At 39.6% G+C, this 13,446-nt stretch overlaps 4 protein-coding genes across 5 annotated transcripts in view; all 4 read left to right on the forward strand.

Moving 5' to 3' along the window:
- The window catches only part of LOC111467664 (probable methyltransferase PMT15), a 4,174-nt gene extending 1,516 nt beyond the window's left edge, over positions 1 to 2,658 (forward strand). Inside the window, exons 2-6 of the mRNA XM_023112649.1 lie at positions 334 to 544; positions 616 to 913; positions 997 to 1,389; positions 1,592 to 1,669; positions 2,293 to 2,658. Of these exons, the coding sequence (XP_022968417.1) occupies positions 334 to 544; positions 616 to 913; positions 997 to 1,389; positions 1,592 to 1,669; positions 2,293 to 2,539 (1,227 nt within the window). The 3' untranslated portion in view covers positions 2,540 to 2,658. The remainder of the gene's footprint in view (positions 1 to 333; positions 545 to 615; positions 914 to 996; positions 1,390 to 1,591; positions 1,670 to 2,292) is intronic.
- A 48-nt stretch (positions 2,659 to 2,706) lies between these two features.
- Positions 2,707 to 3,334, forward strand: LOC111467668 (stamen-specific protein FIL1). The gene is made up of 2 exons (XM_023112653.1): positions 2,707 to 3,082; positions 3,172 to 3,334. The coding sequence occupies exons 1-2, from the start codon at positions 2,812 to 2,814 to the stop codon at positions 3,180 to 3,182; spliced, it is 282 nt and encodes a 93-aa protein (XP_022968421.1). The 5' UTR covers positions 2,707 to 2,811; the 3' UTR covers positions 3,183 to 3,334.
- A 493-nt stretch (positions 3,335 to 3,827) lies between these two features.
- On the forward strand, positions 3,828 to 7,152 carry LOC111467660 (pentatricopeptide repeat-containing protein At5g04780, mitochondrial-like). The gene has a single exon (XM_023112644.1). The coding sequence runs from the start codon at positions 4,238 to 4,240 to the stop codon at positions 7,061 to 7,063; it is 2,826 nt and encodes a 941-aa protein (XP_022968412.1). The 5' UTR covers positions 3,828 to 4,237; the 3' UTR covers positions 7,064 to 7,152.
- Positions 7,153 to 8,466: 1,314 nt separating this feature from the next.
- LOC111467662 (homeobox-leucine zipper protein ANTHOCYANINLESS 2-like) lies at positions 8,467 to 13,446 on the forward strand. 2 transcript variants are annotated; one of them, XM_023112646.1, is made up of 9 exons: positions 8,467 to 8,555; positions 9,658 to 9,875; positions 10,016 to 10,133; positions 10,251 to 10,943; positions 11,068 to 11,169; positions 11,254 to 11,457; positions 12,032 to 12,197; positions 12,273 to 12,640; positions 12,722 to 13,446. In XM_023112646.1, the coding sequence occupies exons 2-9, from the start codon at positions 9,664 to 9,666 to the stop codon at positions 13,112 to 13,114; spliced, it is 2,256 nt and encodes a 751-aa protein (XP_022968414.1). In that variant the 5' UTR covers positions 8,467 to 8,555; positions 9,658 to 9,663; the 3' UTR covers positions 13,115 to 13,446. The 2 variants fall into 2 exon arrangements, with proteins under 2 accessions (XP_022968414.1, XP_022968413.1); XM_023112645.1 differs by lacking the exon at positions 8,467 to 8,555 and adding an exon at positions 8,694 to 9,529.

A 13,446-nucleotide genomic window follows, 5' to 3' on the forward strand; every position in this document is an offset into this window, starting at 1 on the left:
AAAAAAAAAAAAAAAAAAAAAAAAAAAAAAAAAAAAAAAAAAAAAAAAAAAATTGTCGTTTGAATTTATCTATAATTTGTTTATTCCTTATCTCAAAAACCTTATGTCGATTGAATCTAATATAATTTAAAGTTGTTGAACACAGTTAAGATACGGATATGTTCAATTAAGGTTCGATGTCATAAGTTTCTCTCGAACATAGCTAAGCCTAAGACGTATATGCTTGATGAAGTTTAAAGAAAATTATATGTAAATATACGTTTTGATGGAGTAAGGCATGGTTGAATGGAGAAGAGAAGGGAGATTTATAAAGATTTGTTGATGATGATGAAGGTGGGAAGTTGGGGAGCTTATCTTCTGTCAAGGGACATTGTAACCATGTCGTTTGCGCCAAGGGACACCCACGAAGCACAAGTTCAGTTCGCTTTGGAGCGAGGAGTTCCTGCGCTCATTGGCGTTCTCTCCTCCAAGAGACTGCCTTATCCTTCCTCTGCCTTTGACATGGCTCATTGCTCTCGCTGCCTCATTCCATGGCCACAACATGGTATTCTTTTCCATGAACATATCTCCACAAACCTATTTGAACTCATTCAATTTCCTTTGATGTTGTTGTAGATGGCATCCTCCTCATCGAAGTCGATCGTGTTCTCCGCCCCGGCGGATACTGGATCCTCTCAGGCCCTCCCATCAACTTGAAGCAACACTGGAAAGGCTGGCAAAGAACAAAGGAAGATCTCAATTCTGAACAGCTAGCCATTGAAAGGTTAGCCAAAAGTCTCTGTTGGACTAAGCTTGTGGAAGATGGTGATATTGCCATTTGGCAGAAGCCCATCAATCACTTGGACTGCAAAACCAACCCCAAGAACAGCAACAATCCACCTTTCTGCAAGGCCCAAGATCCTGACAAAGCTTGGTATGATGTTCTTCATAGGTTTGGAGCTTGAGTTTTCTTTTCTCTTCCATTTCTTATTTTGGAGCTTGAATTTGTCCTTTCAGGTATACAGAAATGCAAGCTTGTTTGACGCATTTGCCACAAGTTTCAAGCGGTAAGGAAATTGCAGGAGGGAAATTGGCAAGATGGCCAGAGAGGCTAAGTGCAATCCCACAAAGGGTTAGCAGGGGAACTGTAAAAGGGGTCACTGAAGAAACGTTCATTCATGATTCTGAGCTATGGAGGAAGAGGTTGTCATATTACAGAACCATCAACAATCAGTTGAGTCAGCCTGGACGGTACCGCAATTTCTTAGACATGAATGCTTTCTTGGGTGGATTTGCTGCTGCTCTGGTTGATGACCCAGTTTGGGTGATGAATGTTGTCCCTGTGGATGTCAAAGTCAATACGCTCGGAGTTATATACGATAGGGGTTTGATCGGCACGTATCAAGATTGGTAAGTACTTAAGGCTGTATAGATTCATGTTCGTGTTTTTTCATGTTTTGGTATGCCCATTGAGCGAGTCATAAGAGATGGGCTTTCTCATTTAGCTACATACATTATAGTTGTTACAAAGAAATTGATATGGGATTGAACATAAAAAAGCTCGTTGTATTTTGTTGATCTGAGTATCTTATGTCCTGTGGATGCATTGCAGGTGTGAGGCAATGTCTACATATCCAAGAACTTATGACTTCATTCATGCAGATTCAGTTTTTAGCCTCTATGAGAATAGGTATTCTCTTCTTCGATAGACTATGGAATTGTGAAGTTTTGTTTCTGAATAGTTTCTTCTGTGAGATCTTACATTGATTGGAGAGAGGAACGAGTGCCAGCGAGGACGCTTGTTGGCTTCAAAGGGGATGAATTGTGAGATTTCACATCGATTGGAGAGAGGAACGAGTGCTAGCGAGGACGCTGGGACCTAAAGGGGGTGGATTGTGAGATCCCACATCGGTTGGGGAGGAGAACAAAACATCCTTTATAAGATTGTGGAAACCTCTTTCTAGCATACGCGTTTTAAAAACCTTGAGGAGAAACTTGAAAGGGAAAGGAGAGAGGAACGAAACATTCCCTATAAGGGTGTTGAAACCTCTCCCTAATAGACGCATTTTAAAAACCTTGAGGGAAAACCCAAAAGGAAAAGGAGAGATAACGAAACATTCAACATTCTTTATAGATGAACGAAAAGTGTTGAAACCTTGTCATAACAGACGCGTTTTAAAAACAAACCCAAAAAGGATAATATCTGCTTGGATTTGGACTTGGACTGTTACATCTTTAGAAAACAAGTTTATGTTGATTTCCAAGCGCATCTAAACGATGCGAAACTGATGTTTTGCTGAATCTGCATTGCAGATGTGAAATGGAAGATATTCTACTTGAGATGGACAGAATTCTGAGACCAGAAGGAAGCGTAATCTTCCGAGAAAACACCGATATATTGACGAAAATCAAGACGATAACCGATAAGTTGAACTGGAGCAGTCAAATTGTGCATTCTGAAGATGGATCTTATCGTATGGAGAAGCTTCTATTTGCAGTAAAAAACTATTGGACAGCACCTCCTGAGCATTCTAATCAACAAGGCTCTAAACCAACTTAACCACTCAATCACTTCCATGTTCTTTTTAGTACTTGATTTACCATCATTTATTACCAAAAACAGTGGATTACATTCAATGAACTGATATGATCAATGGGAATGAATCATAATTTCAATCTTGATTTTGGTTAATTTTGGGTACCCAACACAAAAGCTATGAACTCAGAATTGGCATGTAGGTGATTCATGCAAACCTCAATCTTTCAACACCTATAAATAACACCCAAAACCCTGAAGAAATCATCAAACAAACAGATTCAGAAGAAAAAAAAATGGCAGGAACCAAGTCTCATGGGGTGCAACAAGTTATATTGCTCTTGTTGGTGTCTGTTCTGCTGTGGCAATCACAGGCACAGGCGCAAAGCTGCTCAACTCAGCTCAGCAACCTTAATGGGTGTGCACCTTTTGTGCTGCCTGGTGCCAGTAACCCAAGCCCAGAGTGTTGTGCAGCGCTTGGAGCTGTGCAGCAGGATTGCCTGTGCAGCACCCTCAGAATTTCCTCCACTCTGCCTTCGCTTTGCCGCCTTCCACCTCTCTCTTGTGGTCAGTTCTCTTCGTTTTTCTAACCATTTTTACTTGAGAATGGACTGTAATGAATGAAGGGGTTTTCTTTGATTTGTGCTTCGTTTCAGGTACAAACTAGAGGAGAAGGCTGATGGGTATTACAAGAAATGAATAATGCTCCACTTATATCATTCCTTTCTCTTTTCTTTACTGTTCTTGGCGTCCTTTGATCTAAAGTCAAGCTTCTTAGAAGTCTGGTTTCGTTGAATAAAATGGAAGCTTTTTTCTTTTTCTTCTCTCTATGATTACATTACAATAACTACAGAAAGTTAACAAACTGCCTAATCCTGCTCTAATTATCATATTTTTAACTTAATCAGAGAAAGAGAGATGGTTTAAGCTGTTGGTGAATGAATTTAAATAGTTCAAAAAATGGGGTTAGGTGAATCACACTCTTTTACACCTCCTATCAACCTCATATCAAGAATGTGTGAGATCCCAAGTCGGTTGGAGAGGGAACGAAGCATTCTTTAAGGAGTGGAAATCTTTTCGAGGGTGAGATCCTGCATTTGTTAGAGAGGGGAACGAAATATTTCTTGTACAAGTGTGAAAATCTATACTTACCAGACTCATTTTAAAATTTTGAAAGAAATGTCAAAAGGGAAACTTAAAGGACCATATGGATTAATTTAAGATTAATTTAAGATTTAATTAAGATTAAATTGAAAGATTTAGATTAAAAAGAAAAAAACCACATGAGAAAAAAATGATTTTTTAAGGAAGATTATTTAGTGATGAAATGCCAAGCCCGTCGCCGCTCTCAACGATGTCCCGAACCTTTGCCCGCCGCCCGCGCAAACACGGCAAGGCAACAAGCAGACATGCTTAACTATGATGGGCAGTCAAGCTTCAATACTCAGCACAGCTAAAGCACAACGAACAGGGGAAAAGAGCGAGGATGCATAACAAATTCCCTTTCAACTCGAGTTTTCAGAGTACGCTCAATCTCTTCTCCTTTGCCCTCCAATTCATCTTCCTTCATGAACCCATACAATGAAATTAATTTCAGAGCTCTTCTTACATGGAGGATGTTTTTTCCCTTTTCTTTTTTGGCGAGGGGGGCCTATGGAATTCCCCCTCTTACTGGAAATTCGTTGCTAGTTTCTTGAATGAGCAAATTGACTGTATTCTATTATGTGGACCATGAACTGTTATTTCCTTAATTCTTTACGGAGTTTTCTTTGCTCTCCTCTTAAACCCTTTGCTACTATTACCCATTTGTTCACTTCTACCAAATTTATTAACACATCGGTTAAGTGTATAAGCGACCTACGAACCAATGATGTTTCTGGGTTTATTCAAAATGGGAGTGGCAACACTTCATCCATTTCCTATTCCAAGCTTTTATTAGAGTTTACTGCTTCCAAGGATGTAAAATCAGGCATGGAAATCCATGCTCGTATGCTTAGGTTAGGATTGTGTAGAGATACAGGGGTAAGGAACAAATTGATAAACTTGTACTCAAAATGTCAGTGTTTTCCAGCTGCTCGAAAACTTGTTATGGACGGTACCGAGCCAGATTTAGTTTCTTGGTCTGCTTTGATATCTGGGTATGCTCAGAATGGTCGTGGTGAAGAAGCCCTTTTGACCTTTTATGAAATGCATTTGTTGGGAGTGAAGGGCAATGAGTTCACTTTCCCTAGTGTCTTAAAAGCCTGTTCTTTAACGAGGAACTTGGAACTGGGGAAGCAGATTCATGGGATAGCCTTAGTGACAGGTTTTGAATCGGATGTGTTTGTTGCCAACACTTTGGTTGTTATGTATGCTAAATGTGGGGAGTTTAGTGATTCGAAGAAGCTGTTCGAGGAAATTCCAGAACGAAATGTCGTATCTTGGAATGCTTTGTTTTCTTGTTATGTGCAGATTGATTTCTTTTCAGAAGCGATTAACTTGTTTCGAGAAATGGTTTCTACTGGAATTACTCCAAATGAATTTAGTCTCTCCACTGTATTAAACGCTTGTGCTGGTTTGGAGCACATCGATTCCGGAATGGAAATTCATGGATACTTGATAAAGCTTGGGTATGATTCTGATCCCTTTTCTGCTAATGCACTTCTTGACATGTATGCTAAAGCTGGATGTCCTGAATCTGCCATAGCCGTGTTTTATGAAATCCCGAAACCTGATATCGTTTCATGGAATGCTGTAATTGCTGGCTGTGTTCTTCATGAGTATAATGATTTAGCTCTTAAATTGTTTGGGATGATGGGAAGCTTTAGAGTGAGTCCTAACATGTTTACCCTATCAAGTGCTCTTAAAGCTTGTGCTGGGTTAGGGCTTATCAAAATAGGTAGACAATTGCACTCTGCCTTGATGATGATGAATATGGATTCAGATTCATTTGTGGGTGTTGGATTGATAGATATGTATTCGAAATGTGGTTTACTGCAAGATGCACGGAAGGTGTTTGATTTAATTCCTAAAAGGGACTCGATCGCATGGAATTCTATTATTTCCAGTTACTCCAATTGTGGGTATGATATGGAAGCTATATCCCTCTTTACAATGATGTATAAAGAAGGTTTAGAATTCAACCAGACCACATTGTCAACAATCCTCAAATCTTCAGCTGGCTCGCAGGCCATTGCGTTTTGCGAACAAGTTCATGTGATATCGATCAAATCAGGTTACCAATATGATGGGTACGTAGCAAATAGCCTGCTCGATTCTTATGGAAAAGGCTGTCGATTAGAAGAGGCAGAAAAAGTTTTTGAAGAGTGTCCTGCTGAAGATTTGGTGGCGTATACGTCAATGATTACTGCTTACTCCCAATATGGCTTGGGAGAAGAGGCTCTAAAAATGTACTTGTGTATGCAAGAACGATGTTTGAAGCCCGATGCGTTCATCTTCAGTTCTCTTTTTAACGCATGTGCGAATTTATCAGCATACGAGCAAGGAAAACAAATCCATGTCCATGTCCTGAAATGTGGGTTGCTCTCAGACGTTTTTGCTGGAAATTCACTTGTTAATATGTATGCAAAATGTGGAAGCATAGACGACGCGACAAGCATTTTCTCTGAGATACCATGGAGGGGAATTGTATCTTGGTCAGCGATGATCGGTGGACTTGCTCAACACGGCCACGGGAAAAAGGCCCTCCAACTGTTCTATCAGATGCTTAAAGATGGCATTCCTCCAAATCACATAACCTTGGTCAGTGTCCTTTCTGCATGCAATCATGGTGGTTTGGTAACTGAGGCTCGTAGATTTTTCGGATTAATGGAGGAACTGTTTGGAATTATACCAACGCAAGAGCACTACGCTTGCATGGTTGATATCCTGGGTCGAGTTGGAAGATTGGACGAGGCGATGGAGCTTGTGAAAGAGATGCCATTTCAAGGCAATGCTGCTGTTTGGGGGGCACTGCTAGGTGCTGCAAGAATTCATAAGAACATCGAGCTTGGCCGACAGGCAGCCGAGATGCTCTTAACCCTTGAGCCTGAAAAATCTGGAACCCATGTACTCCTAGCCAACATCTATGCATCCACAGGAATGTGGGATAATGTTGCAAAGATAAGAAAAATGATGAAAGACAGCTTAGTGAAGAAGGAACCAGGAATGAGTTGGATTGAGGTGAAAGATAAGGTGTACACCTTTATTGTTGGAGATAGAAACCATCCTAGAAGTATCGAAATATATGCAAAGGTTGATGAGTTACGGGAGCTTCTGAGTAAAGCGGGCTATTTTCCGATGATCGAGACCGATCTGCATGACGTCGAACAAACTGAAAAAGAAGAACATCTATGGCAACACAGCGAGAAACTGGCTGTGGCTTTTGGATTGATTGCAACTCCACCAGGGGCTCCCATCAGAGTTAAGAAGAATCTGAGAGTATGTATTGATTGTCATACTGCATTCAAATTCATAAGCAAACTCGTTGCGCGGGAGATTATTGTAAGAGACTTAAACAGATTCCACCATTTCAGGGATGGCTCTTGCTCCTGTGCTGATTATTGGTAAAAATTTTAAGTTGTTGATTCTCATTTAGACAACAACAAGAAGTATACTAAAGATCTAATAATATGATAACAAAAGTTGTTGATTCTTCTGTGATGGGTATCACTTGCTTTGAGTTGGTCATTATCTGTAGGTGCCTTCAGGAGGAACTGATACTCCATAAAGCCCTCTAATACGTCCTGTTCTAAACCATATCTATCTGCAGGTGTCTTTGAGCATCAAGCCTATTCCATTTCTTATTCTTTTCGGAAGGAATTTTCTAGGATTACATGTTAATTCAAGGAAAAAGCTCATTACATTGCTTCCACTGCCATATGTGGTTTGTAATGTATTATCTGTACAACTAGATTTCCTTAACAAGAACTAATCACAAATCTTGAAAATTTGGCAACTTGGCTGACCGTAAAATCATTGATGTTCATTTTACTTGCTGGTGTTGAGGATTGTTAGGAGGGAGTCCCACATGGGCTAATTTAGGGAGTGATCATGAGTTTATATATAAGGAATACATCTTCATTGGTACAATGCCTTTTAGGAAACTAAAAGCAAAATCATGAAAGCCTATGCTCAAATTACACAATATCACACAATTGTGGAGATCCATTATTTCTAATATGGTATTAGAATCATGCTCTTAACTTAGCCATGTCGAACAATAAAGTTGTGAGGCTAGAAGGTGTAGTCAAAAGTGACTCAAGTGTCGAACAAATAATGTATTTTGTTCGAGGACTCCAGAGAAGGAGTCGAGCCTCGATTAAGGGGAGTGGGACTCGCCCTGAATGGCAAGGGAGTGAAACATTTTTTTTCCGTTAGATAAATAGAGTCCAAAATAAGATTATATCATTGTCCCGGTCGCTGCCCAATTTCTCATTCCGCCCTATGAAGATCTCTACTCACGTCCCCTAAAATAAAGGCGAAAAAAAACATTTTAAATAATTATAAAAAAAACCTATTTCAATAGTTTAAATAATTAAGTTGAATAGAAAATATTAAATGATTTGAAACCAACATGGAAAAATAATAATTCCAAATTTCTTTTAAAAAAGTGTTTATATTTTGTAGTGAAAGGTTACAAAATTTGTTAAACCACAATCATGGTAAGTAATGAAAATCATGTGTACTCAAAAAAGTTAAAATAGCCTCCTTTATGACGTTTTGCTATGTCAATGCCTCATTGGTCCAGATAGTCAATCCCACCACCTCAGCATAGTTTTGCGTGCACCTGATTTTTACCCTTAATAAGACAGAAGATTTGTGGGATCCACATCCGTCTGTCCTCATATTTTTCTTTTAAATAAAAATTTGTCATAAACCCTAAACCCTAACTTAACATTAAACTATATGCTAAAGAAATTAGGGTTTCTAATACTTCCATAAATTTTGAATCTTTTCAGGCTACAAGGGTTTTTTTTAATGAATATTTTATGGGTCTTTTTCTCTTCCACAGATCCCATCGTTGGAATCTGAAAGTTCCACTAGTTTCTTGGCTCTATTTGTAAGAACCCTCTTTTGCTCTTTTGCTCTTTTGCTCTTTTTGCCCTGCCTTTCACTGTCTCTCACGTTTAAATAATCTTAAGGGTGTCACTTTTTACATTTGTTCTTTTATCTTCCTTCCATTCTTACTTGTGTATGATAGAGCAACAAGGTCAATGGCTCACATTTATTTTCTTGGTTTTTGCGATTCATAATGTAAAATCGATGGTGTAATGTGAACACGAGTTCATATACCAAAACAAGACCTTGCAACTTCTTCCTTTGTCTTCTTCTTAGCTTCTTTCTGTTCTTCTCTTCTCTGGGTCTCTCTCAGTTATGACAAATATGGGGTCAAGCATTTTGAATACTAGGGTTATGTTTCATACCCTTCTTTAGTTTATTTTTTTAAATTTCTTTTTCTCTTTTTGTTCTTGGTATGGTAATAGAGAGTTAGAGTATGAACTGGAAGGAACTGAGGAAAAAAGGGAGTTTTCTTGTCCTGTTGCTTTTGGTTTTTGTACTGTTCTGCAACTGTTTTCTGGACAAAGGGAGTGTTCAAAAGATAGACACAGGGGGGTGAAAAGTCATGATTCATGCATGGGCGTTGACGAGGAAAAAGCTTGTTACTTTCTGTTTTCTATTGAGAAATGTCCATTTTGTTGTCAGTATTTATGAGCATGTCATTGCTTTGCTATAGTCAAACCCAGAAATCAAATGGACGGTTACTTATATCCCTTAGAACTCCCACTTTTTAAGCCGTTAACCCTTATAAACGGACGTGGGTATCCCTCAAATTCATTCAAGAGAGGAGAATTTGCTTGTCTAAGCAAATAAAAAGTTGTGTAATCTGTTGAATATCTGTGGGTTTGATCAGAAGGATAGAGCCGTGGCTAATACATCCATATCATGCCTAATGGTGCAATTGCTGACCCGAGCTTTCTGGCTTTCCCAATTCCCTGTTCATTGCCTAACTCCTCTGAATTCTCCAATTCCATAGTACGAACCATTTTATTCCACTTCCATTGTTTTCATTCATATCCATTGCGTTAGACTTGCTTTATTTATGCATGAGTTTTAGGGTCCTTTCTTGTTTGTGAATAAACGCTAATGGCTTTATGTTGCAGGGGAAAATGGATGGATATAGAGAAGCTTGTCTGCTTGGGGACAGCTTTGATCCGAATGGAGTTGTGAGGATGAGGGAAGATGAATATGATAGCAGATCAGGCAGCGACAACATCGATGGTGCTGTATCTGGGGATGATCAGGATGCTAACAACGAACAACGACGAAAAAGGAAGAAGTACCATAGGCATACCCCCCATCAGATCCAAGAGCTTGAGATGTATATCTCTTAATTTCGCATCTCATTGTTTAGCCTTTCTATAGTGTGTGCATAGTAATATTTTTCCAAACGGCATATAAGAGTTTGATGATTTGGAATATTTTTTCTTTACTTTGCTTTGCTTTGCTTGTTTGGTTTAGTTTCTTCAAGGAATGTCCTCATCCAGATGATAAACAAAGGAGTGAGCTCAGTAGGAGGCTTGGTTTGGAGTCGAAGCAAGTGAAGTTTTGGTTTCAAAATCGTCGAACCCAGATGAAGGTAATTAAACAACCATGATTCATTTGCACTTGCATATCATTTTGGTTTATGCTTATTTGTAAAGATCCATGGCGATGAAGGTAATTAATAATTTAGCCATTTTTGAAAATGTATCAGACACAAATAGAACGCCATGAGAATGCAATTCTTAAGCACGAAAATGACAAGCTTCGGGCCGAGAATAGTGTGATGAAGGATGCTATTTCGAACCCAACATGCAATACGTGCGGTGGACCTTCAATTCCTGTTCATCTATCATTCGAGGAACACCAGCTTAGGATTGATAATGCCAGATTAAGGGATGAACTGCACCGGTTATATACCGTCACCAACAAGTTCTTGGGCTGGCCAGTTTTGCCCTTTGTCAATCATAGCTCTTCAGTGAGCTCTGACTCGTGCTTGGAACTTTCTGTTGGAAGAAATGGAATGGGAAATTTGAGTAACATTTCTGATCCTATGCCTATGGGGCTTAACTTGGGAAACGGACTTTTCAATGGTGACCCTGTGATGCCTATTAGTAAGTCTCAAATGGGCATGCCAGGCAATGATATACCAATTGACAGAACAATATATGTGGATCTTGCTTTGGCTGCTATGGATGAATTGGTTAAGGTGGCTCAAATTGATACTCCCCTTTGGATCAGAAGCCGGGATAGCAGTGGCAAAGAGACGTTGAACTTTGACGAATATTCCAGGACATTTCCTTCGTCGGCTGCCATGAAACACACTAATTGGACGACAGAGGCTACCAGAGATACTACAATGGTCATCATCAACAGCATGGCACTCATCGAGACGTTGATGGATGCAGTATGTATTCTCAACCCTTTTTTTTATTCTTCAGCTTCAAGAACTTTTATGGATTATTGTCCATTTAGATGTATGTAATAAATTTATGCTTTGATAACAAATTGTTTGTTTGGCTTTAAAATAGAACCGATGGGCGGAAATGTTTCCTTGTTTGATTGCTAGAGCCACAACAATCGATGTGATATCAAATGGCATGGGTGGAACTAGAAATGGATCATTACAATTGGTATTTCTCTATGCCCCTCCTTCTCCCGACATTAACGTGTGGATACATACTTATAGATAAACTAAAGAACGTCGATATGTTCAGATGCATGCTGAACTTCGAGTACTTTCCCCGCTTGTTCCTGTTCGTACTCTTAAGTTCCTCCGCTTCTGCAAGCAGCATGCTGATGGTCTATGGGCTGTAGTTGATGTTTCCCTCGGAGAAGGCGCAGATGCAGACATGTTTTTCAGTTGCAGGAGGCTCCCTTCCGGCTGTATTGTGCAAGATATGCCTAATGGTTTCTCCAAGGTAGTTACTAATCTTCAGATTTCTTTCATGTTGTGCATATTTTATTCATTTGATGCCTGCATTCTGCTCTCACTATCAGCGTTGTTTTGTTTCCGATCCATGAGAGTGTATGGTATGATCTGGATCTGGTCTATTGATAGTTTACATAGAACCTTATGAAACATGATGACGTTTTAGCTTCGTTTTAAGAATACAAGACGACGTTTTCATGTATTAAAGTATGACATAAAATCTGCTGGTCGAAGTTTTGGAACACATTGATGTCTCAACTTATTCTATTTGGAAAGTACACAAACTGGACTGTTCTAGATTTCTTATCTATGAGGGACTACTGAGCAAGAACTTGGCCCATAAGTGGTTTGGAAAAGTACTCTTAAAATTATTCGTATTGAAGTCAGGTTCACGTTTTTAAAACGCGTCTACTAAGCAGAGGTTTCCACACCCTTATAAAGAATTCTTCATTCCCCTTTCCAACCGATGTGGGATCTCACAATCCACCCTCACCATCTGATGTCTGTCTCTTATATATTTGGTGGGAGTTCCTCTATGTTGATTGATGGTTTGTTTGTTGTAGGTTACATGGGTGGAACATACAGAATATGATGAAACTGTTGTACACCAACTTTACCGCCAGATAATTAGTTGGGGCATCGGCTTTGGTTCGCAACGGTGGCTTGCTACCCTTCAAAGACAATGTGACTGTCTGGCAATTCTTATGTCTTCTACGGAAGATCCTGCAGGTCTCATTTCGTCTTGTTACTCGATCTTTGTGTAGTTTATTTTTGTTCGGGTTCTTACATGTCTGATTTAAACAGGAATATCGCCACATGGTAGGCGAAGTATGCTGAAACTATCCCAGCGTATGGTTGATAACTTCTGTTCTGGGATTTGTACTTCGACATTGCATAAGTGGGACAAGCTTGTAGTTGGCAATATTAGTGAAGATGTAAAAATGATGGCTAGAAACAGCATCAACGATCCTGGCGAGCCACCGGGTATTGTGTTGAGCGCTTCAACTTCTGTTTGGATGCCAGTAACTCAGCAGAGATTGTTTGCATTCTTGCAAGACGAGTGCTTACGGAGCGAATGGGACATTTTATCCAATGGCAGGCCAATGATAGAGATGCTTTGCATATCAAAAGGCCAGGGACTGGATAACCGTGTTTCTCTCCTGCGCGCTAACGTGAGCAATCTCGAACCGTGTCTGTATAGATGATTTCCTCAAGACTCATTCATCTGCATACTAACATTTTATCTTTTGCAGCCCATGAATGCTAATGAGAACACCATGCTTATATTGCAAGAGAGTTGGACTGATATTTCAGGCTCACTGGTCGTTTACGCTCCGGTCGACACAGCCTCCGTTAACTTGGTGATGCGTGGAGAAGATTCTGCTTATGTATCACTACTACCTTCAGGATTCGCCATTCTCCCCGATGGCCCATCCAACTATGCTTGTACAAACAACGACAAAGACGGTTCGATCATGTCAGACATTAACAGTGGCTATGCTAGTGGATGCCTTCTCACAGTTGCATTCCAAATCTTGGTGAATAACCTTCCAACAGCCAAACTCACCGTTGAGTCAGTTGAGACAGTTAACAATCTCATTTCTTGCACCATCCAAAAGATCAAAGTCGCCCTTCGGGTATTGTAACGATGCTTTCTCGGTAAGCAAGCTTTCATTAGAAAGGTAAGTGTAGGCTCATATGCAAAGTTTATGGGAAAATTTTCATAGAATGAACATGAGAAGATCTCAAACAAAGAATGGTCAAAGCATAGGTTTCTAGTCAAGAACGAACCACGAACATGTGATTTCGTATTGGGTTTACATAAGTTTGTAATGTTGCGGTTGTCGTGTGGGTGGTTCGGGTATTGACTCGATGACCGGTTAGAACTCATCTGTATGTTTGTCTTGAAAACTCAACTGTTTGTGATGTAGTGTCTACTTATTTCTCCAATTCAAAAAATGGTTTTATTTTGGTTTTT

Source organism: Cucurbita maxima, unplaced genomic scaffold, assembly GCF_002738345.1.
Source record: "Cucurbita maxima cultivar Rimu unplaced genomic scaffold, Cmax_1.0 Cma_Scf00034, whole genome shotgun sequence".
Classification (NCBI taxonomy): Eukaryota; Viridiplantae; Streptophyta; class Magnoliopsida; order Cucurbitales; family Cucurbitaceae; genus Cucurbita; species Cucurbita maxima.

Excerpts from the sequence above, each read along its gene's own strand:
- LOC111467668 (XM_023112653.1), top strand. The coding sequence starts at position 2,812 with ATGGCAGGAACCAAGTCTCATGGGGTGCAACAAGTTATATTGCTCTTG.
- LOC111467660 (XM_023112644.1), top strand. The coding sequence starts at position 4,238 with ATGTGGACCATGAACTGTTATTTCCTTAATTCTTTACGGAGTTTTCTT.
- LOC111467662 (XM_023112645.1), top strand. The coding sequence starts at position 9,440 with ATGCCTAATGGTGCAATTGCTGACCCGAGCTTTCTGGCTTTCCCAATT. Across the intron at positions 11,458-12,031 it reads TGCCTAATGGTTTCTCCAAG|GTTACATGGGTGGAACATAC; the intron begins GTAGTTACTAAT and ends TGTTTGTTGTAG. Across the intron at positions 12,641-12,721 it reads TTTCTCTCCTGCGCGCTAAC|CCCATGAATGCTAATGAGAA; the intron begins GTGAGCAATCTC and ends TATCTTTTGCAG.